The 20,623-nt window shown below is 51.1% G+C and overlaps 1 protein-coding gene and 1 long non-coding RNA gene across 3 annotated transcripts; one reads left to right on the top strand and one right to left on the bottom strand.

The window, feature by feature from the left end:
- The first annotated feature begins 347 nt into the window (after positions 1 to 347).
- Positions 348 to 9,543, top strand: LOC309517359 (uncharacterized protein). 2 transcript variants are annotated; one of them, XM_082196512.1, is made up of 4 exons: positions 348 to 500; positions 4,493 to 5,498; positions 6,829 to 7,030; positions 8,256 to 9,543. In XM_082196512.1, exons 2-4 carry the CDS (start codon positions 4,674 to 4,676, stop codon positions 8,903 to 8,905), a joined length of 1,677 nt encoding a protein of 558 aa, XP_082052638.1. In that variant the 5' UTR covers positions 348 to 500; positions 4,493 to 4,673; the 3' UTR covers positions 8,906 to 9,543. The 2 variants fall into 2 exon arrangements, with proteins under 2 accessions (XP_082052638.1, XP_082052639.1); XM_082196513.1 differs by lacking the exon at positions 348 to 500 and having other exon boundaries at positions 4,153 to 5,498.
- Positions 9,544 to 10,285: 742 nt separating this feature from the next.
- Positions 10,286 to 20,105, bottom strand: LOC309517380. Its single transcript, XR_014213204.1, has 3 exons — positions 20,014 to 20,105; positions 14,424 to 14,451; positions 10,286 to 10,429 (listed from the first exon to the last, which is right to left on the bottom strand). It is a non-coding gene; the product is annotated as an uncharacterized lncRNA (long non-coding RNA).
- Positions 20,106 to 20,623: the final 518 nt, after the last annotated feature.

The raw sequence follows: 20,623 nt of genomic DNA, 5'->3' as shown, positions 1-20,623 counted from the left end.
TATTATTATTATTATTATTATTGTCAAGAAATCGATGGGGAAGAAAGGCGCGTCTGCTGCGCCCTCCTCGACCCGGCTGCGCGCAATCCCGGCCGCGGCGCCTGCAGCGCGGAGCAATCGTGGCAAAGGCGGCCCTGCCCGGCCTGCCTCCCTCCCTCCCTCGCCAACCCGCCCTCGCTGCCGCTTTGGGCGAGGGGCTGTCCCAAGCCGGCTTCCCCTTCCTTTCGGCGGTGACTGACAGAGATCGCAGCCAGTGCCCGCCCTGCGGAGGGGGGACTAACCCCAGCCTCTCCGGCGCAGCCCGGGAACCAACCTGGCGGCCACCTCCAGGGCAGGGCGAAGCGAGGCGAGCGGGGCTGGCGCGGCGCGCGGGCAGGGCAAGGCAGGGCCGGGCAGCGCGCGATGGGCGCCGCGGGACTCGAGGCGGAGACGCCGCCGCCGCCTCCGGAGCCCTGAGAGAGAGCGAGAGCGAGCGCCGCGCGGGAGGCGCCCCGGCCCAGGTAGCGGAGCCGGGCCCGGGGCGCGCCAAGAAGCGCGCAGCCGGCGAGCGGGGCGAGGGCGGGGGATGGAACAAAGGGCGGAGCTGGAGCCGGGACTCCTGGGTCCCTTCGGGGAGGAGGGGGTCTTGCAGGAAGCGGGAGCCGGGATTCCCTTTCGCAGGTCCCGGGGCTTTAGCGGCACCAGGACGCCTGGGTCCTCCCGAGGGAAGGAGGAGGAGGCTCCGGTACTCGCCCGGGTCCCGTTAGTTCTCGCATTTGGGGTTGGGCTCCACCGGGCTTCCTAAGATCGGGGTGTTGTGGGGGGCGGGCGGGCGGGAAGGTGGAGGTAGGACTCCTGGGTTCTTTTCAGAGGCCGGAGCCACGACTTCTGGGAGCGGGACCGGCTATAGTTCTCGCAGATTAGGAGCAGGACTGCTGGGTTTCCTTAGGAAAGGAGGTGCGAGGCTGGGCTCCTCGGTGCTCTTAGAGGGCAAGGGAAAGAACCTGCGCCCTCCGCCCAAGATGTTGTGGGGCTCCAGCTCCCATCAGCCCCTAGCCAAAATGGCCTGTGGTCAAGGGGGATGGGCGTCCCGGTCCCAGCAACCTCTGGAGGCCCTGCCGATTCTCCATCCCTTCCTTAGGGAGACAGAGCGTGGAAGATTAGAAGCAGCACTCTTCTAGAAAGGAAGAGATAAAACTTCTTAGAATTAGGGCTGGGAGCCAGGACTCTTGGATTTATTTGCAGGGAAATGTAAGTGGGAATCTGATGTGCCAGGGCCAGGAATTCTTGGTCCTCAGGAGACTTGTTCCTGGAAGAGCCACGGGAGAATCCTGAGAGTCAGAATTCCTTGGGATCTCAGGGAGAGTGAGTTTTATAGGCTCAAGCTAGCCTCCTAAGCGGGTCTCTCACATGCTTGGCGAAATGGGATGGCAACAAAGAATGAGAGTCAAGGAGCACAGCTCCATTGTGACATTTTAGGGGGGGGGGGTAGAATTCGCTCCATCATCCCATCCAGTGATAGGATTATGTGTGGGTGGCAGGGAATATTGGAGTGGGTGCTTAGTCCAAAGGACTGCCCTATACGTTAGCAGTATGGCATATGTTGTGTGTGACATACATATATGCATTGGTCCATACGCGCTTGTGAACTCTTACAAGGGACTTTTGTGGTGTGTCCATTGGGGGGGTGGATCTCCCTGACACACCCTGGCTGTGTGTTTAAGCATGACCAGAATTGCTTCTTGCCTGTGGATTGAATCAGTTCATTCTTGGTGCATGGTGAGAAGTCCATTCTCCCACATCCCCTCCCATAGCACTATAGCTCAAGGTTCATCTGATGAAATAGATTGGCAGGAGATTCCAGACAGACCCGCCACAAAAAAGTACTTTACTTGAGGCACACACTTAGCATATGTATTTTGCTGCTTCTTGCTTAGATGTCTTTAAAAAGAGATTAGGAAAAGAAAAAATGAATGGAGCATAGGCCCAGTTCATTGTAAGCTAAATGAGAGCACTGTGTTCAGATTCTGCTTGCGGGCGTCCCAAAGGCATCTGTCAGGCCAGTGTGAAAGCGGGAGGCTGGACTAGATGGGACATCAACCTGATCCAACAGGGCTTTTCTTCCATTCTTACGACACAATAGGAAGCAAGATGGGCCTTTGGTCTTATGCAGCAGGGCCTTTTCTATGTTCTGCAAACATCCCAAGCCGTTTCTTGGAGCAGCTGGGAAGCAGCGCATTACTTGGGAGGTGTGGCCCAGATGTGTGCATAACCCAAGTGCTTCTTGCAAGGGATTCTGGTGCATAATTCCCAGACTTCCCATGGTCTTAGTGGACAAACCTTGTCAAAGAATCCCTAAGAATTGGTATCAGGCAGCTCACAGGGGTTTGGTGCTCTGAATGGGCACATTTGAGTCGTGCCACATGGAGTTATCCAATGGAAGTGATTGGAATTAGATGCAGGAACCCTAGAATTGTGGAGTTAGAGGGTCCCTGAGAGGCCAGCTAGTCCAAACCCCCTGCTTAGTGCAGAATCCGCAGTGAAGGAGAGCTCACTTTCTCCGTAGGGACCTCTTTCCAGAACCAAGCATCTCTCGCTGTTAGGATATGTCTCTCCTCCTGTTTAGCTGCTTCTTTGCAATTTCCACCTATTGGTTCTAGTCCTGCCCCCTGGGGTGACAGGACTGGCAAAAGGATGCCTGATTAACTTCTGTCATTCATCTTCATGGGATACTGTGACGACTGCTGGCTTTCCATTGGCTTGTGGACCCTTAAAAATCTTAGGAGGCTGCCTTAGACCAGGTTAGACTAGCTGCTAATCTAACACAGGACTGGCTACTCCAACTGGCAGCAGCTCTCCAGGGCAGAAAGAAGTATTCCCACCCCCCACCAACCAGCTACTCACTGATCATTTTCCTTAAAAAAACCCCCAAACCCCCACTATGCTAGGAATTGAACTTGAGACCTTTCTACTCTGAGCTACCATGCTGCCCTTAGGTCAGGCAAGGTCTGCCTAGCCCAGTACTCTTACTCCCAAGTAGCAGTGGTCTTGGGCAGAGATCATTAACATATCCTACTTCACTGGAGATCCTGAGGATTGAACCTGGGACATTCTGCAGACAAAGCACATGAGCTGAGGCTCCTCCCACCTGGCCAGGCACTTTCAGAATGCTGAACTAAAGGGACCTTTGGTCTGGCCCAGGAAGGCAATTCACGTGCTCTTTATCTTTTTAAATAAAGTGTCACTGTATTATTCTCTCTGGCTCAGAGGCTCTGCAGGTGACCTGTCAGCCGCGAGAGAGCAAGTAATTGGGCAGAAATGTGCGTTCCGGGGCACGGTTACGTCTGGAACATTTTAAAACAGTAGTGCTTTGATCCTCAGAGGCAAAGTACTGCATTATCCCGCCCTATCACTAGCTTTTGCTTTGCCCTAGCTTTGAGGAGAGAACTACCACTTGCCCCGTGCTCCTAAGAAGAGTGCTCTCGTTCAGTGCGGAAAAAATGATAGCAAGAAATTCCTTCCGCTCCCCACGTGAAGATAAAACTCAGGTTTTCTCAAAAGAAATTGATTGGCAGCAGACACTGGAAGGATAAAATGAAGCACTTTTTCGTGCAGTGGGTGCTTCATCTACAGCAGGGGTTCCCAACCTCTGGTCTGTGGCATGGCTGTGGATTTGTGGCCAGAAATGGGAGGCAGTGCAGTGAGTCATTGCCTTAAATATTTCCAAGCTGTATTTTTATTGCTTCTTGCGTTTCTTACATTGTATTACAAGTTGAGTTCTGTGGAATTTGGGTTGCATTGCAATAAAATAGGTCTGAAATAAAAGAAGCAATAGAAACAGTTTTTTTAAAATCGTAGAGCGTCTAGCACAGTGCATTACAATTGCTACAGCCAGCAGAAAAATCATTCAATGATCTGCCGTCCGAGACTTGCAAGTGGTCCAGGGCTGGGGGGTGAGTTTGGGAATTGATGGCGTATGGTCTTCCCTGCCACAAGATGGGAGTGATGGCCACCAACCAGGGTGGCTTTAAAAGAGGATTAGATACATTTCTGGAGGGAGGAAGGGTCTACCAATGCTTACTGTTCTGTCTATATTTTATCTCCAGGCTGTGAATGCTGATGCTTTGGGGGCAGAAAGAATGGCACAAAGTGTCTAGAATCCTGAAAAGCAGTACTCAGCACTGCAGCATTTTGCTGCAGGCCCAATTTTCTTTATTATAATTTATTATTTATTAAATTTATATGCTGCCTTCATCCGAAGATCTCAGGTTGGTTTGCAAGATAAAAATACAGGATAGAAGCACGAAATAAATAGGTAAAACAAAACGATAACTCCCTCTCCCACAAACACACGTGAAAGGTCATAGAAACATTTAAAAGGACATAGGCACTAATTGAATTCCAAACTCCTACTGACCCAACACAACGGGCGCAGACAGTTCTCGGCTGCTTTGGGGTTGATCCCGTTCCTTACGAGCCTAATTCTCAGTGGTGTTTTGTCTTTATGTTTCAGGGAGGAGTCCTTTTGCTGCCGCGTCATCACTTTGCCGGCGTTAAGGTAACATTTGCTAGCTGTCGGCCCTTATCACCCTTGTCCGGCTCCCGGAGACCTGTGGATTGTCTGAACAGCCTCTTGACTGGCCCAGCCGGCCAGGGGATTCCTCCTTTTTGCTGAGGGGAAGGTTGGAGGGAAAATGGCCGCCACACAGGAAGTGCCTCCTCCGGCGCTGGGCCTCCATTTTTTGTACCCATTAGAAGACACGCTGCCGCCGCGGGTGAAGATGGAGGAGCCTGGGCCGCCGTGCCCCGAAGCAGGGTGGGAATGGGACGCCGCAGGGAAGGCTCCCCTCGTCGTCCAGGCCGGCACCATTAGCGATTTACTGAGGTGGGCAACCCCTCCTCAGGTGAGAAGCGACCCCATCCCACAGCTGTGGGAGGTTCAGTGCCAGGAGATGGTGCAGACCCCCGTGGCAGTGCCACCCCCACCACCTGCCTGGGGGAACCTCCAGCTCCCTGAGCTGGCACCTGTGGACGACATTGAGGCCTACCTGTCGTCCTTCGAGAGGGCGGCTGAAACCTGCCAGTGGCCGAGGGGAGAGTGGGTGACCCGCCTCATGCCGGCCCTCAGCGGGAAAGGCCAGCCGCCCCACAACGGCCTGGACGCCAGGAGCAGCCGGGGAGACCACAGGAAGTCAAAGTCCTCCGGCCTGCGAGGGGAGGCCGGGCCCAGCGTGGAGATGCAGCGCCAGCGCTTCCGGCAGTTCCGCTACCAGGACTCGGAAGGCCCTCGGGAGGCTTGCCGGAGGCTGAGGGAGCTCTGTCGCCGCTGGCTGAAGCCCGAGAGCCGCACTAAGGAGCAGATCCTGGAGCTGCTGATCCTGGAGCAGTTCCTGACCATCTTGCCCCAGGAGATCCAGAACTGGGTGTGGGAGCGAGGCCCAGAGACGTGTGCCCAGGCGGTGGCACTAGTGGAAGGCTACCAGATGGGACGGCGAGAGGCAGGCATGTGGGAGCAACAGGTGAGGACGCGTTACGTCATGGTGACAGAGAGGTTTTATTTTGTGGACCACCCTGAGGTCTTTCAATGAAGGGTGGTATAATAATAATAATAATTAATAATAAGGGAGCCTCCAGCCACAGTCCCTATAGCATCCTAGTTCCCCCAACAACACCGCCAGAGGTTTTCTCAAGAATCCAGCAAGACGTTTCTGTATAAAACCCTTAACCAAGTGTTCAGTAAAAAAGGTAAAGGGACCCCTGACCATTAGGTCCAGTCGTGACCGACTCTGGGGTTGCGGCGCTCATCTTGCTTTATTAGCCAAGGGAGCCAGCGTACAGCTTCCGGGTCATGTGGCCAGCACGACTAAGCCGCTTCTGGCGAACCAGAGCTGCGCACGGAAATACCGTTTACCTTCCCGCCAGAGCGGTACCAATTTATCTACTTGCACTTTGACGTGCTTTCAAACTGTTAGGTGGGCAGGAGCAGGGGCCGAGCAACGGGAACTCAGCCCGTCGCGGGGATTCGAACCGCCGGCCTTCTGATCGGCAAGTCCTAGGCTCTGTGGTTTAACCCACAGCGCCACCCGCGTCCCAAGTGTTCAGTACTTCACATAAATAAAGAGAGACAAGTCCCTGCCCCAAGGGGTGTACAGTCTAAAACAGTGGCTCTCAACCTTTTTTTGGCCATGCCCCACCTAAGCATCCCTGTGACATATAATTCTTATTATTCAAAAAGTGAACTCCTATTCATGTGGAGGAAGCCTAAAAGGCCATTAACTGTTAATAACTCATTCTCAAATTGCCCCCTTTAAAAATCAAATTGCCCCCCTGTGGTGCATGTGCCCAATGTTGGGAACCGCAGGTTTAAAAGAACCATTGGCCCTACGTATGTCGCTGGAGCTACAACTCCCATCTGCCCCAGGAAGCATTAACAGTGGCCAGGAATTGTGGGAGATGGGCAACATCTGGAGGGCAGGAGGTGATGCACACCTGGTCTAAAATATTTGAAGGATAACAAGGGAAGACAATTGAGAAGGGGAATGTGCAGGCTGGTGTTCACTTGCTCTCAGAAGGGTATTGTAGAGCTGGAAAGGTACAGAAAAGGCCAACCTAAATGAGCAGAGGACTGAAGCATTTTCCTTGCGAGAAAAAGCTAAATAAAGCAAAAGGAGAGAAAGCTGTGCCCCTGCGACAACTCCCACCAGTGTCCAAGAGTCAGGAGTGATGGGAGCTGGTCTAGCGATAGCTGGAGGGTCATGGTTTCTTCCTTCCTGTGCTTTAAAGGTGATGGGGGGGGCTTGAAGGAGGCTGTTTCCTTCCTAATGGCATGCTGTTCTCCCTCATGGCCAGGTTACAGTACGGGTGAAAGTTGAGCAGGTAAGCCCGCAAGAGATGATTCTGCCCGGAGCGCCCTGGGAACCTCCTGCCCCACTGCTGCCCCATCTCGACTGCTTATCCTCGACAGAAGTAACACTAAACCAGCCTCCCCTCATCCCTGCTCTCAAGATGCCCTGCATCCCCAAACAGGAGCCCCGAGGACTTCAGGAAACAGGTAAGAAATACAAGAGGAGCCCCTGGTTTTAATGAAGGAGGCTTTGGGTCCAATGGGAGGTTCTGGGGATGTTTTCCTATGCCTAGAGACGGAAGGTTGCTGGACCCGGTCCTGTTGGCTTGTTTCAGTTTTTACTTGCCTTTCTCATAAAACACAGGCCAACCTGGTGCTCTCCAAATGTTTTGGACTGTGGCTCTCATCAGCACCAGAAAGCAACTGGCCATGCAGGCAACCCACCTGTAGTCTGGCTCATCCACATGCAAAGTCTGCATTAGCGATGGGGAAACTTTTTTAGCCTGAGTGCCACCTTACCTTCTGGACAACCTGTTGAGGGCTGCATGCCAGTGATGGTTGAAGCCAGTGGCCAAATTGGGCAGAGCAATAATCAGGGGAAAATGGGTATAAATAAATTAATAATATTAATAATATTTTTTTACCTTTGTACAGTAACCTGGTTTGTGTACACACGCACCTCACACCATCCTCCCATCTAGCCTAGGAAGAGGCCTTAGCAGAGGTCAAGGACACACGCTAGCCAGCCCAAAATCACTCAGGGAAGGGTGCAAAGCAGGACCAGAAGAGGGTGTGACTAGGGAGAGCGATCTGCAGTACAGGGTGGGAAAAACCTGTGGCCCTGTGGGTGTTGCTGGACTCCCAGTTCCCCTCACCCCTTACTATTGGGCATGCTGCCTGAGGCTCATGGGAGTTTGAGTCCAAGGAAGTCAGGGGGGTGGGGCCCACAGGTTCTCCATCCCTGCCCAAGAGCACCCCAGACACAAAGGCGGCTTTGCTGTTTGAATAGCTCTTACGTTCCTCCGAAGGCTTATCCCGCTTCCCTGCGGTTTCCACTCATTTGGCTCTGCAGACAAGATGCACCCATTTCTTCACACAGTGATTTAATTTCCAGAGCCCAGATGAGGGAGAGTGAATCCTGAAGAACAGCCATGCTAGTAACTCTGCACAAAGAGCATTTCAGCTTGACGTCCCTGAAATGCGAAAAGCGAAGTAGGGGCAGTGATTTATTTGTGTCTCAAGACAGATGCCAACGATAACAGCGACATTTATGGGGACCAGGAAATAGGAACAGTCCCTGGTAAAGAGGGACAGTAAGAGTGCTTGCATTTTGCTTTCACAATGCCAGAGACAGGTTGCCAGCCTGGCTCTGTAGGCGGCAGACAGTGTGCTGGCAAAGTGTGACAATGCCCTTCTCTTTTTCTTATCCCAGCAGGTGCCCTGATGGTAAACGGGAGCCGCGAGGAGAACCCTCTGCAAGGAGGTGCCATGGAAGTGGAGCCGCCCAGGGCGTTTCCGTCCGGGAATTCCCAGGAGAACGTGGCGGCTGAAAACCGTGGCGGCGAGAGAGCCAGCCAGCCTCGTGAAGAGAGGTGCGGTGAAACAGGAGAGAATCCGGCTGCACGCCCCGTCCCCAGCGGAGCCTCCCACCCGGCAGGAAAGCCCCTCCACCGGTGCTCAGAATGCGGGAAAACGTTCAGCCGCAACTCGCACCTGCTCACCCACCAGAGGATCCACACGGGGGAAAAGCCCCACCAGTGCCCCCAGTGCGGCAAGTGCTTCGGCCACACCTCCCAGCTGACCCGGCACCAGAGGACCCATGCCTCGGAAAGACCCTTCCGCTGCGCCCAGTGCAGCCGGAGCTTTTACCAGAGCTCGGAGCTGACCAGGCATCGAGCGTCCCACGCCAGGGAACGCCCTTACGGGTGCAGCCAGTGCGGCAAGAAGTTCCGCTGGAGCTCCGACCTCATCCGCCACCAGATCACCCACACGGGAGAGAGACCGTACAAATGCCCCGAGTGCGGGAAGAAGTTCGGGCAGAACTCGCACCTCGTTCGGCATCGGAGAACCCACACGACTTAGCGGAAGATCTTTCCCCGACGGAAGGAAACCTGAATTGCCCTGCGCCGAGATTTCGCCGGGGGCCAAAGCGTGGACCGTGCTCACCGCCAAGTTTGGTGCTGTTGTGGGCCAGATGACTGGTGTCCCTTCAGCTTGATGTCTGCAGATTATTATCTGTCAGGGATGGCTTAGTTAGAATGAATTCTATTTACGTGCAAAGCAGGAGGGACAGTGTGGCTGGTTTCCGGTTCCCATTTTGTGTCTCGCCAGAAGCTTCACAGCACAACCAGACTGAGCGGTCCAAGAAGATGCCCAGTCTTGCTTGGCTTGGCTTCTTGAACCGATATCATTGTGGTGGCACCAGCTGAATGTCTCTTCTCTCTCTCTTTCTCTCTTTCTCTCTTTTTTATAGGAAAGGCGATAGATCTTCTAGTCCTCTAGACAGGTTTATTGTTACATAACACAGTCTGTATTTCCGTATGCCAAGATCATACCTTTATAGCAAAACAAAAGCAATGTATTTTTTAGAGAAGACGGTCCATTCTGTATTTGGGGAAGCGGGGAATCTTCAGAACAGTGGAGATCCCTCTTGGGGAAGCTGCTCTGGTACTTTGTTTTTTTCTGGGTGGTGGTGGAAATTACAGCTTTGATAAACAGGAGAGTTGTCAACACAGGGTTTCACTGGTACGGGAGTACACAAAGAGGAGGTGACAATGATGGCACTGAGAATCTGGGTGTCTGGACGTTCTGGTAACAGGAGCTCTCCCCTGCCTCAAATGCTTGGGATTGGCAGCTGGCATTCAAAGGGCCCCGCAGGCTTTCCATCTGGCCCTCAGTGTTGCCCCCCTGTCCCAGAGAAACGCCATCCCTTGCTACTTGCACACCTTGGCCTTTTCCTCCAATGTAGCAAAGGGCTCTTCATGTTCTGTGCAACAGAGGATTTTCCAAAGCTATTAACTTGCTTGACTCATTTGTGAGCTCCCTTGTGTGAGTCGAAACACATGCAAAATTGGAGTATGAGCAGGTGACGTGCGTAAGGAAAACATCCCTGCCCAGGCCTCTGCTTGCTGTTCACACTCTGGGGTTACAGAAAGGGTTAAAGAGCCCTTTGCTGGTGAGGATGAGCCGGTGGGATGAGGCTAATTCTGCGAGCCTTTCAATTCTTTATTAGCATCGCCCTGTTGAACATGAGGGACTGTGAATAGGAAGGGCCACAAGAGGGGAGAAAGGGGAAACTCCCAAAACCTCTTGAGTTCCTGCCATCCTCAGTGTGCTGCAAAGCCCAATAAGAAAGCCCACAATTCCCATTCATAATTCTAATATAGTGTCTTCCAAACGTGGGTCTCCAGCTGTTTTTGGACTACAGTTACCATCATCCCTGACCACTGGTCCTGCTTGCTGGTGAGGATGAGCCAGTGGGATGAGGCCAATGCTGCCAGCCCTTCAGTCCTTTCTTAGCATCGCCCTGTTGAAAATGAGGGACTGTGAGTATGAAGGGCCACAAGAGGGAGAAAAGAGGAGACTCCAAAAATCTCTTCCCAAAACCTCTTGAGTTACTACCATCTTCAGAATACCGCAAAGCCCACTCAGAAAGCCCACAATTCCCATTCATGATTCTAGTATAGTGTCTTCCAAACGTGGGTCTCCAGCTGTTTTTGGACTACAGTTCCCATCATCCCTGACCACTGGTCCTGCTTGCTAGGGATGATGGGAGTTGTGGTTCATGCGCAGAAGGAGACCCAAGTTTGGGAAACACTGTTCTAGTCCACATGCTGTCCACTCTACATGATAGGCAAGGCTTGGGACAATATGATACTTTAAAAAATTATCGTATGGCCTCCTTGCTTCTCTCCTCTTCCAGCCAACATCCAGCTAGTCAGTGATTGTTCCGCTGTTCCCTCATTTATGCAATTTATGCAAACCCCTCCACACCCAAATATATGCAAATATGTTTTGATTTGCAAAAACCATGCTGGGCCCAGGCTTCATTTTCTCTTAATTCAGAATTTTTGAGTCCTCCCCTTTTAAAAAACAAAATATACGTGTCCTAAGGAGACTCGGGGAGAGCAGTCAGAGCTAAAAGCAGGTTTATTGGGGGCAGGGGGGGACGAGGTCGTGGCTGCCACGTCCAGGCGGCACTTCTGCGGAGGGCGCCGGCTGCTCCTCTGGCCTAGTGGTACAGTGGTGCCCTGCAAGACGGAAAACTCGCTAGACGAAAGAGTTTTCCGTTTTGGAGGTGCCTCGCAAAACAAATTTTCTATGGGCTTGCTTCGCAAGACGACAATGTCTTGCGAGTTCCTGCTGTTTTTTTCCCTCCCCCCCCTTTTCTAATCCGCTAAGCCGCTTATCAGCTGATCCGATCAGCAGATAAGGCGCTAATAGCGCTAATCTGCTAATCCTTCAATGGGCTTGCTTCGCAAGACGAAAAAACCGCTAGATGAAGAGAATCACAGAACGGATTCTTTCCGTCTTGCGAGGCACCACTGTACTTGGAGGTCAGCATGACGGGATTGCGGCTGTCAATGGAGACGCTGGCACTGTTATCTGGGAGCCCGGACGTTGACGTCCATTACTACCTGGATGTCTGGGATCGGAAGCTGCGGGAGAAGCGAAGGCAGGAGCGTTAGACGGAGAGGACGGAGCAGCGCGAAGGGGCGAAGGAGGGACCCACGTGACGGGGAGGGAGAGAGACTCACCCTGGAGTTGATGGGCTCCCTGAGCAGGTTGTGGACGATCACGCTGCTCAGGTAGCCGAGGGCGCGGGTGATGGATCTCCACGCTGAGGTGGCAGAATCCCCCAAAGACGTGCTCCCTGAAGGGGCCGGTGCTATAGGAGGAGGGGGAGAAGAAGGTCAGCTTGCGGGAAATGAGAGTAAAGAGGAGAAGGGCCGGGCCATGGGCTCGCCACCGGGAGAGGGTCCCTGCCCGACGGGGCGGGCTTACCTGGGCACAGCATGGGCACCTATGTCTGCAGAACGGGACGGGATCTCGGCCCAAACGGGTTGCACGTGGCTCTGGTTGACTCCGTTCAGCGCCATCCTTGCACTTCAACCTCTTCGGTGCCGTCGGAGACGGAGAAGCCCTTTTTTATGCCGTGCATCGTTGCATTCATGCACGACTTTCACATAAATAGGTTTATGGGAATAAACAGAGGAGAAGAAGACTCCAAACAATAACTTGCAACATCAAAGGAAAGAATAACACTTGCCCAATCGATAGCCAAGTGTAACTGGTAACGTTAAATATGTGGGAGACCCAGACAGGATTATTAGGAATATATTTATAGGGTACTATAATATTCTTCCTTATTTCAGGATTGGTAGGAAATGGTCCAGTTTGGAACTGGGCCCCAGTTCGGGAGCCTTGAAATGTATTTCTAAACATCCAGCTTGGTTCTCCCATATATTTAACTTCACCAATTGCGCTGGGCTGAACAGCAGATTGGGTAAGTGTTACGTTCTTTCTTTTGACATTGCAAGTTGTTCTGAGTCTGTTCCTATGTTTATTCCCATAAACTTATTATATCTTGCATGAACACTTCAATCGTGCATATTTTTCAGTAGGCTGAACTAGATTCTCAGCCCCACCCGCAATATGTGACATTTGGGGAGTTTGGCAGTGTGGGTATGAGTCAGATGCCCTTCATTGGTCAATATTTGGTGCTGGGTCCAGCAAACAGTGGGACAAGATTCTTTGGGTGGATCTCTAGGAAAAGAAACAGCAGCCCAGCACCAAGAGGAAGCTCCTAAAGAGAAATTGCTCAGTTTTCCATGTGACAGCTCTTGGGATATTTGAAGATGCCTATAATTTATGGGACGCAGGTGGCGCTGTGGGTTAAACCACAGAGCCTAGGACTTGCCGATCAGAATGTCAGCGGTTTGAATCCCCGTGACGGGGTGAGCTCCCGTTGCTCGGTCATTGCTCCTGCCAACCTAGCAGTTTGAAAGCACAAAGTGCAAGTAGATCAATAGGTACCGCTCCGGCGGGAAGGTAAACTGTGTTTCCGTGCGCTGCTCTGGTTCGCCAGAAGCGACTTAGTCATGCTGGCCACATGACCCAGAAGTTGTACGCCAGCTCCTTCGGCCAATAAAGTGAGATGAGCGCCGCAACCTCAGAGTCTGTCACGACTGGACCTATTGGTCAGGGACCCCTTTACCCTTTACCTTTATAATTTATAAGAGGAACATGGTTTGGCGCTGTGGGTTAAACCACAGAGCCTAGGACTTGCTGATCAGAAGGTTAGCGGTTCGAATCCCCGTGACGGGGTGAGCTCCTGTTGCTCTGCCCCAGCTCCTGCCAACCTAGCAGCTCAAAAGTATGTCAAAGTGCAAGTAGATAAATTGGTACCACTCCGGCGGGAAGGTACAGCCAGAAGCTGTACATTGGCTCCCTCGGACAATAAAGCAAGATGAGCGCCGCAACCCCAGAGTCTGTCACGGGTCAGTTACCTCTACCTTTATAATTTATAAGCTAAACTTCCCCAATCCCTCAACCATTCCTTATTAGGCTTGGTTTAAACAGGACACTTGTTACATTGAATTGCACTTGCCATGTTACTGCCCATTCAGGCATTTCGGAGGGGTCCTTTTAGAGACCCTTTTTTCCCTTCACCCCCCCCATAAAAATGTACTATCATACTCAACTTTGGCCACCTCACTGCTCTTTCCTGACGCTGGACTGTTAATGAACAAGTTAAAAAGGAAGAAACCTCCTCTTTTCCCTCCCCGATCCTTGCGACTCCCAGTTCCCCTCACCCCTCACCATTGGCCATGCTGCCCGAGGCTGATGGGAGTTGGAGTCCAAGGAAGTCAGGGGGGTTCCACAGGTTCTCCATCCCTGCCCTACAGCACCCCAGACACACAGGCCACTTCGCTGTTTGAATAGCTTTTACATTCCTCCTAATGCTTAGCCCGCTTCCCTGCGGTTTCCGCTCATTTGGCACTGCAGACAAGATGCACCCATTTCTGTGTGTGGTGATTTAATTTCTAGAGTCCAGATGAGGGAGGGTGAATTCTGAAGAACAGCCATGCTAGTAACTCTGCACAAAGAGCATTTCAGTTTGACATCCCTGAAATGCAAAAAGTGAGAGGCAAACTTGAGGCAGTGATTTATTTGTGTCTTGAGACGAACAGATGCCAACGATAACAGGGACATAGATGGGGAGCAGGAAATAGGAACAGTCCCTAATAAAGAGGGACAGTAAGAGTGCTTGCATTTTGCTTTCATGATACCAGAGGCAGGTTGCCAGCCTAGCTCTGTAGGCAGCAGACAGCGTGCTGGCAAAGCGTGGCAATGTCCTTCTCTTTTTCTTATCCCAGCAGGTGCCCTGATAGTAAATGGGAGCCGAGAGGCCTCTGTTTGCTGTTCACACTCTGGGGTTACAGAAAGGGTTAAAGAGCCCTTTGCTGGTGAGGATGAGCCGGTGGGATGAGGCTAATTCTGCGAGCCTTTCAATTCTTTATTAGCATCGCCCTGTTGAACATGAGGGACTGTGAATAGGAAGGGCCACAAGAGGGGAGAAAGGGGAAACTCCCAAAACCTCTTGAGTTCCTGCCATCCTTAGAGTGCTGCAAAGCCCACTCAGAAAGCCCACAATTCCCATACATGATTCTAGTGTAGTGTCTTCCCACCGTGGGTCTCCAGTTCCCATCACTCCTGACCACTGGTCCTGCTTGCTAGGGATGATGGGAGTTGTGGTTCATCCACAGGAGGAGATGCAAATTTGGTAAACACTGTTCTAGTCCACCTGCTTTCCACTCTACATGATAGGCAAGGCTTGGGACAGTATAATACTTTTTATTTACTCTTGTGTGCCCTCCTTGCTTCTCTCTTCTTCTAGCCAACATCCAGCTAGTCAGTGATTGTTCCACTCTTCCCTCATTTATGCAATTTATGCAAACCCCTCCTCGTCCAAATACTGGATCTCCACAACCCCTTCCCATATAAGTCAAATTATGCCCCTATGCTCCCCATAGCCGTTTAAGAACAGTAGCTAAGGGAGTGTTCACAAAAAGGAAGGGCGACTGGCCCAATCTGCCTCCAGTTTAATACAAGCACTGGCTCTGCTCCTACCAACATCTGCCAGGCCTTTAACAAGACCTAAGTTCCACCTCTTAGTCACTGTTGACAACCCAGTTATGTAGTAATTCTTTGTAGCTTTGTTTTATTTTAACATTTCTTCAGTCCTGGCTACTTGGAGGTTGACAGCCACTAGCAAAGTCTCTGCCATGGCAGAAGGGAGATTTCCTCCCACAAAGTCCTAACACCAAAGAGCAGAAAAGCAGTATCATCCAGTACCATGTTTGTTCCTGAGGGATAAGGTTGCCCTTGTTCTTCGTCTAGCTATTTGATTATGATTCTGTTATTCTATGATCTGAGCAGGAGTGAGGAGCTAGCAGCCTGCAGGCCAGATCTGTCCCACCCCCACAAGCCTTTCCTACTAGAAACTCAATATTGGGGCTGGCCCAGTTGGACAGTTTTCTTTAAAAAAACAAAGTTGGATTTTATTTTGATTTGTATAGATTAATTTGAAGAAATTAAACATCTCACATTTTTGTTTCTCTCACTGGGTTTTGTTACGTTTTTGCAAGTTTCATGAAGGCATGCCTTTTAAAAACTCAGCAGCGAGGATAGACGGGTGAATATTTTATTGGAAGGATGCCTTTAAAAAGGGATGTCGTTCCTCTTTTAACAGTGCTTTTTTGTTACTGGATGGGAGGCTATTCCTTGGTGAGAGTTAGCCCTCTCACTCACTCTTGTTAGCTGGGTTGTGCAAATTAAAATTCAGCAATAACTGAACAAAACCTGAAAGCTTTGCTGGTAAAAGAGCTGGAAAGAAGGTCATCCTCAAGATTTGAAATATCTTCTAAAGAAGCCCTGGGCATTGAGGCCACTCTACTGTTATATTGGGGTTTACATGCAACTAGTATAAAATTTGTACACCAGTGTACACAGATAGTTGAGCTGTACACTGTAGTTATTCACATGTGACAGTCAACAAGTGTACAGTTTGTGTACCCACGTATACAACAGTTGAGCTTTACAAAGTAGGGTGTTGAAAATGGAGTTTGCCTATGAGCCCACCCACATTCACCCCAAAATATCTGACTATGACTTGATTTGAAAAGGAGGTGATTCTTTAGCGGGGTGCTTGGCAGACACGGCCACCATCTCATTGTCTGGAAATTTCTGTAGGCTGTCCCAAACCCTCACCACCTTTTTGCAGCCCCGGGGTATCAAGAGCCTTGAGAGAGGACTGAAAAGGCCCAGCCTACTAGTATTATTTATCCAATTTTGATGCTACCCTTCATCTGAAGGCCACAGCACAGTTTGCAACTGCAGCCTGTCTTACGAAGAGTGGCATTGTGGAGGGCTTTTCACAAGATAACTCCCCTTCATCACCATCAGGTGTGATGGGGTGGGGGGTACGAGACACTTTGGATAGTCGGGGGGGCATGGTGTTAGGACCCCTGGATCACTGACAGCAGCAGCTGCCAGACCCTCCAATTGTCTAGGGACAACTCCAGATTTACAGAAGCCATCACAGTTTCCGATTTGATTCTGGAATGTCCCATTTTTCCCCTAGGACGTTCGTGCCCCATCCCTGTTCTGAAACTTATGTCCATTCACTTCATTCATAGGCTCTCAGTTCCAGTACAGTGGTACCTCGGGTTACATACACTTCAGGTTACATACGCTTCAGGTTACAGACTCCACTAACCCAGAAATAGTACCTCGGGTTAAGAACTTTGCTTCAGGATGAGAACACAAAATGTGCAGCAGCAGCAGGAGGCCCCATTAGCTAAAGTGGTGCTTCAGGTTAAGAACAGTTCGGGTTAAGAACAGACCTCCAGAACGAATTAAGTTCTTAACCCGAGGTACCACTGTAATACAACCTGTCATTTATAGCACAATCTGCTTATTGCCTCAGTCCCAAGATGCTTGTTCTTCAGGCAGGAACTCTCAAAGCAGCAGCAGACATAAATGGCGTGAGGAGACCCCTCGTAGAGCTACAATTCCCACAGTTCCTTGGGAAGTGGGATTGCTTGTTAGCGCTCTTGGTATTGTAGCTCTGGGAGGGGGAAAGGGGTGTCCCAACAACTCTCAAGGCCCCACTGCCGTTCCCAGGATTATTTGGGGGAAGCCATGGCTGTTCCACGCCTGTTTCAAATGTCTGCAGCCAGACGGGCGAAGCTGGAGTTGGTTCAGATTCCTGCATTGCAGGGGCTTGGACTAGATGACTCTGAGTGTCCCTCCCAACTCTACAATTCTGTGATTTCCCCGCACCCCAGTTCAGCCTAAGGAGACTCCGGGAGAGCAGTGAGAGCTAAAAGCAGGTTTATTGAGGGCGGGGGTGGGGGGGGAGGGACGTGGTCGAGGCTGCCACGTCCAGGCGGCACTTCTGCGGAGGGCGCCGGCTGCTTCTTTGGCCTAGCGGTATATGGAGAGCAGCACGTTGACGATGCGGCAGCTGTCGATGGAGCCGCTGGCGCCCAGACCGTTGGCGTCCATTGCCTCCGGGAGGTATTGGCCTGGCAGCTGCGGGAGGGACGAAGGCGGGAGCGTTAGACGGAGAGGACGGAGCTGCGCGAAGGGGCGAAGGAGGGACCCAGGTGACGGGGAGGAAGAGAGACTCACCCTGGAGTTGACGGGGTCCGCGAGCAGGTTCTGGGCGGGCAGGGCGCTAGGGTTGTCGAGGGCGCTGCCGAATGAGTTCAGTTTGATGCTGCAGAATAACTTGGAGAGGTACTCCCCCAAGGTGACGACTCTAGGGGAGGAGGGGGAGAAGAAGGTCAGCTTGCGGGAAACGAGAGAACAGAGGAGAAGGGCCGGCCATGGCCTCGCCCCCGGGAGAGGGTCCCTGCCCGACGGGGCTGGCTTACCTGGGCACAGTCCGGGCGCTGATGTCTGCGGAACGGGACGGGATCTCGGCCCAAACGGGCTGCACGTGGCTCTGGTTCACTCCGCTCAGCGCCATCCTTGCACTTCAACCTCTTCGGTGCCGTCGGAGACGGAGGAGCCCTTTTTTATGCGTGCATCGCTGCATTCATGCAACACTTTCCCATAAATAGGTTTATGGGAATAAACAGAGAAGAAGACTCCAAACAATAACTTGGAACATCAAAAGAAAGAATAACACTTGCCCAATCTGTAGCCTAGTGTAACTGGTATTGTTAAAAATGTGGGAGACCCAGACAGGATTAATAGGAATATATTTATAGGGTACAGAACTGGTAGTCAGTTCCAAACTGGACCATTTCCCCTGGAATCCTAACTGAATCACTCACACATAAGCATATCAACAACATACCGTAAATATTCTTCTTTATTTCAGGATTGGTAGGAAATGGTCCAGTTTGGAACTGGGCCCCAGTTCGGGAGCCTTGAAATGTATGTCTGAACATCCAGCTTGGTTCTCCCATATATTTAACTTCACCAATTAGACTGGGCTGAACTACAGATTGGGTAAGTTTTACATTCTTTCTTTTACCTTGCAAGTTGTTCTGAGTCTGTTCCAATGTTTATTCCCATAAACTTATTATGTCTTCCACGAACACTTCAGTCGTGCATATTTTTCAGTAGGCTGAACTAGATTCTCAGCCCCACCCGCAATATGTTACATTTGGGGAGTTGGGCAATGTGGGTATGAATCAGATGCTCTTCCTTGTTCAATATTTGGTGCTGGGTCCAGCAAGCGGTGGGACAAGATTCTTTGGGTGGATCTCTAGGAAAAGAAACAGCAGCCCAGCACCAAGAGGAAGCTTCTAAAGAGAAATTGCTCAGTTTTCAATGGGGAAGCTCTTAGGATATTTGAAGATACCTATAATTTATAAGCTTTCGTTGTTGTTGTTTAGTCATTTAGTTGTGTCTGACTCTTCGTGACCCCAAGGACCAGAGCACGCCAGGCACTCCTGTCTTCCACTGCCTCCTGCAGTTTGGTGAAACTCATACTGGTAGCTTCTAGAACACTATCCAACCATCTCGTCCGCTGTCGTCCCCTTCTCCTGTGCCCTCTATCTTTCCCAAGTTAAACGTCCCCAAATCCTTCAACCGTTCCCTATCAGGCTTGGTTCAAACGGGACACTTGTTCCATTGAATTGCACTTGCCATGTTACTGCCCATTCAGGCATTTCGGAGGGGACCTTTTGGAGACCCCTTTTTCCTTTCACCCCCCCCAACAATGTACTAACATATTCAACTTTGGCCACCTCACTGCTCTTTCCTGACGCTGGACTGTTGAGGAACAAGTTAAAAAGGAAGAAACCTCCTCTTTCCCTCCCCGATCCTTGTGACTCCCATTTCCCCTCACCATTGGCCATGCTGCCCGAGGCTGATGGGATTTGGAGTCCAAGGAAGTCAGGGGGGTTCCACAGGTTCTCCATCCCTGCCCTTCAGCACCCCAGACACACAGGCCACTTCGCTGTTTGAATAGCTTTTACGTTCCTCCTAATGCTTAGCCCGCTTCCCTGCGGTTTCCGCTCATTTGGCACTGCAGACAAGATGCACCCATCTCTGCGTGTGGTGATTTAATTTCTAGAGTCCAGATGAGGGAGGGAGAATTCTGAAGAACAGCCAAGCTAGTAACTCTGCACAAAGAGAATTTCAGTTTGACGTTCCTGAAATGCAAAAAGCGAGAGGCAAACTTGAGGCAGTGATTTATTTGTGTCTTGAGACGAACAGATGCCAACGATAACAGCGACATTTATGGGGACCAGGAAATAGGAACAGTCCCTAATAAAGAGGGACAGTAAGAGTGCTTGCATTTTGCTTTCATGATACCAGAGGCAGGTTGCCAGCCTAGCTCTGTAGGCAGCAGACAGCGTGCTGGCAAAGTGTGGCAAATGCCCTTCTCTTTTTCTTTTCCCAGCAGGTGCCCTGATAGTAAAAGGGAGCCGAGAGGCCTCTGCTTGCTGTTCACACTCTGGAGTTACAGAAGGGGTTAAAGAGCCCTTTGCTGGTGGGGATGAGCCGGTGGGATGAGGCTAATTCTGCGAGCCTTTCAATTCTTTCTTAGCATCGCCCTGTTGAACATGAGGGACTGTGAGTAGGAAGGGCCACAAGAGGGGAGAAAGGGAAAACTCCCAAAACCTCTTGAGTTACTGCCATCTTCAGAGTGCTGAAAAGCCCACTCAGAAAGCCCACAATTCCCATTCATGACTCTAGTATAGTGTCTTCCAAATGTGGGTCTCCAGCTGTTTTTGGACTACCGTTCCCATCATCCCTGACCACTGGTCCTGCTTGCTAGGAATGATGGGAGTCGTGGTTCATCCACAGGAGGAAATGAAAATTTGGTGAACACTGTTCTAGCCCACCTGCTGTCCACTCTACAAGATAGGCAAGGCTTGGAACAGTAGAATACTTTTTAAAATTTCCAGTGCCCTCCTTGCATCTCTCTTCTTCCAAGCAAACATCCAGCTAGTCCATGATTATTCCGCTCTTCCCTCATTTATGCAATCCCCTCCACATCCAAATACTGTACTTGGATCTTCAAACACCTCATTTATCGTTCTAATTTTATACCTGTAGAGGTTTGGCAAGTATCATCGAGGAATAATTTAGGGGTTACTGCAGTGTCTGCCAATTTGTTACCTAGATGAAGTGGGGTAGAGATTGATATCTGGAAAGGGGGCAGTGCCGAGCAGCCTGGTTTCCTCCTGCGGTTTGGGTGCCAACCAGCCAGGGGAAAACAGTAGTCAGGCACTCTTGACTTCCAGGAGGGTGGTTTTGTTTGTGTGTGTG

This window comes from Podarcis vaucheri (assembly GCF_965113315.1).
Source record: "Podarcis vaucheri genome assembly, chromosome: 13".
In the NCBI taxonomy this organism is placed as follows: domain Eukaryota; kingdom Metazoa; phylum Chordata; class Lepidosauria; order Squamata; family Lacertidae; genus Podarcis; species Podarcis vaucheri.
The sequence above is the reverse complement of the archived record's forward strand: the minus strand, read 5'-3'. Positions and strand labels throughout refer to the sequence as shown.

What these genes read in the sequence shown, in the direction of transcription:
- LOC309517359 (XM_082196512.1), top strand. Translation starts at nt 4,674, where the DNA reads ATGGCCGCCACACAGGAAGTGCCTCCTCCGGCGCTGGGCCTCCATTTT. An exon ending in CAGGCATGTGGGAGCAACAG is followed by an intron (nt 5,499 to 6,828) that starts GTGAGGACGCGT and finishes CCTCATGGCCAG; the next exon opens with GTTACAGTACGGGTGAAAGT. An exon ending in CCGAGGACTTCAGGAAACAG is followed by an intron (nt 7,031 to 8,255) that starts GTAAGAAATACA and finishes TTCTTATCCCAG; the next exon opens with CAGGTGCCCTGATGGTAAAC.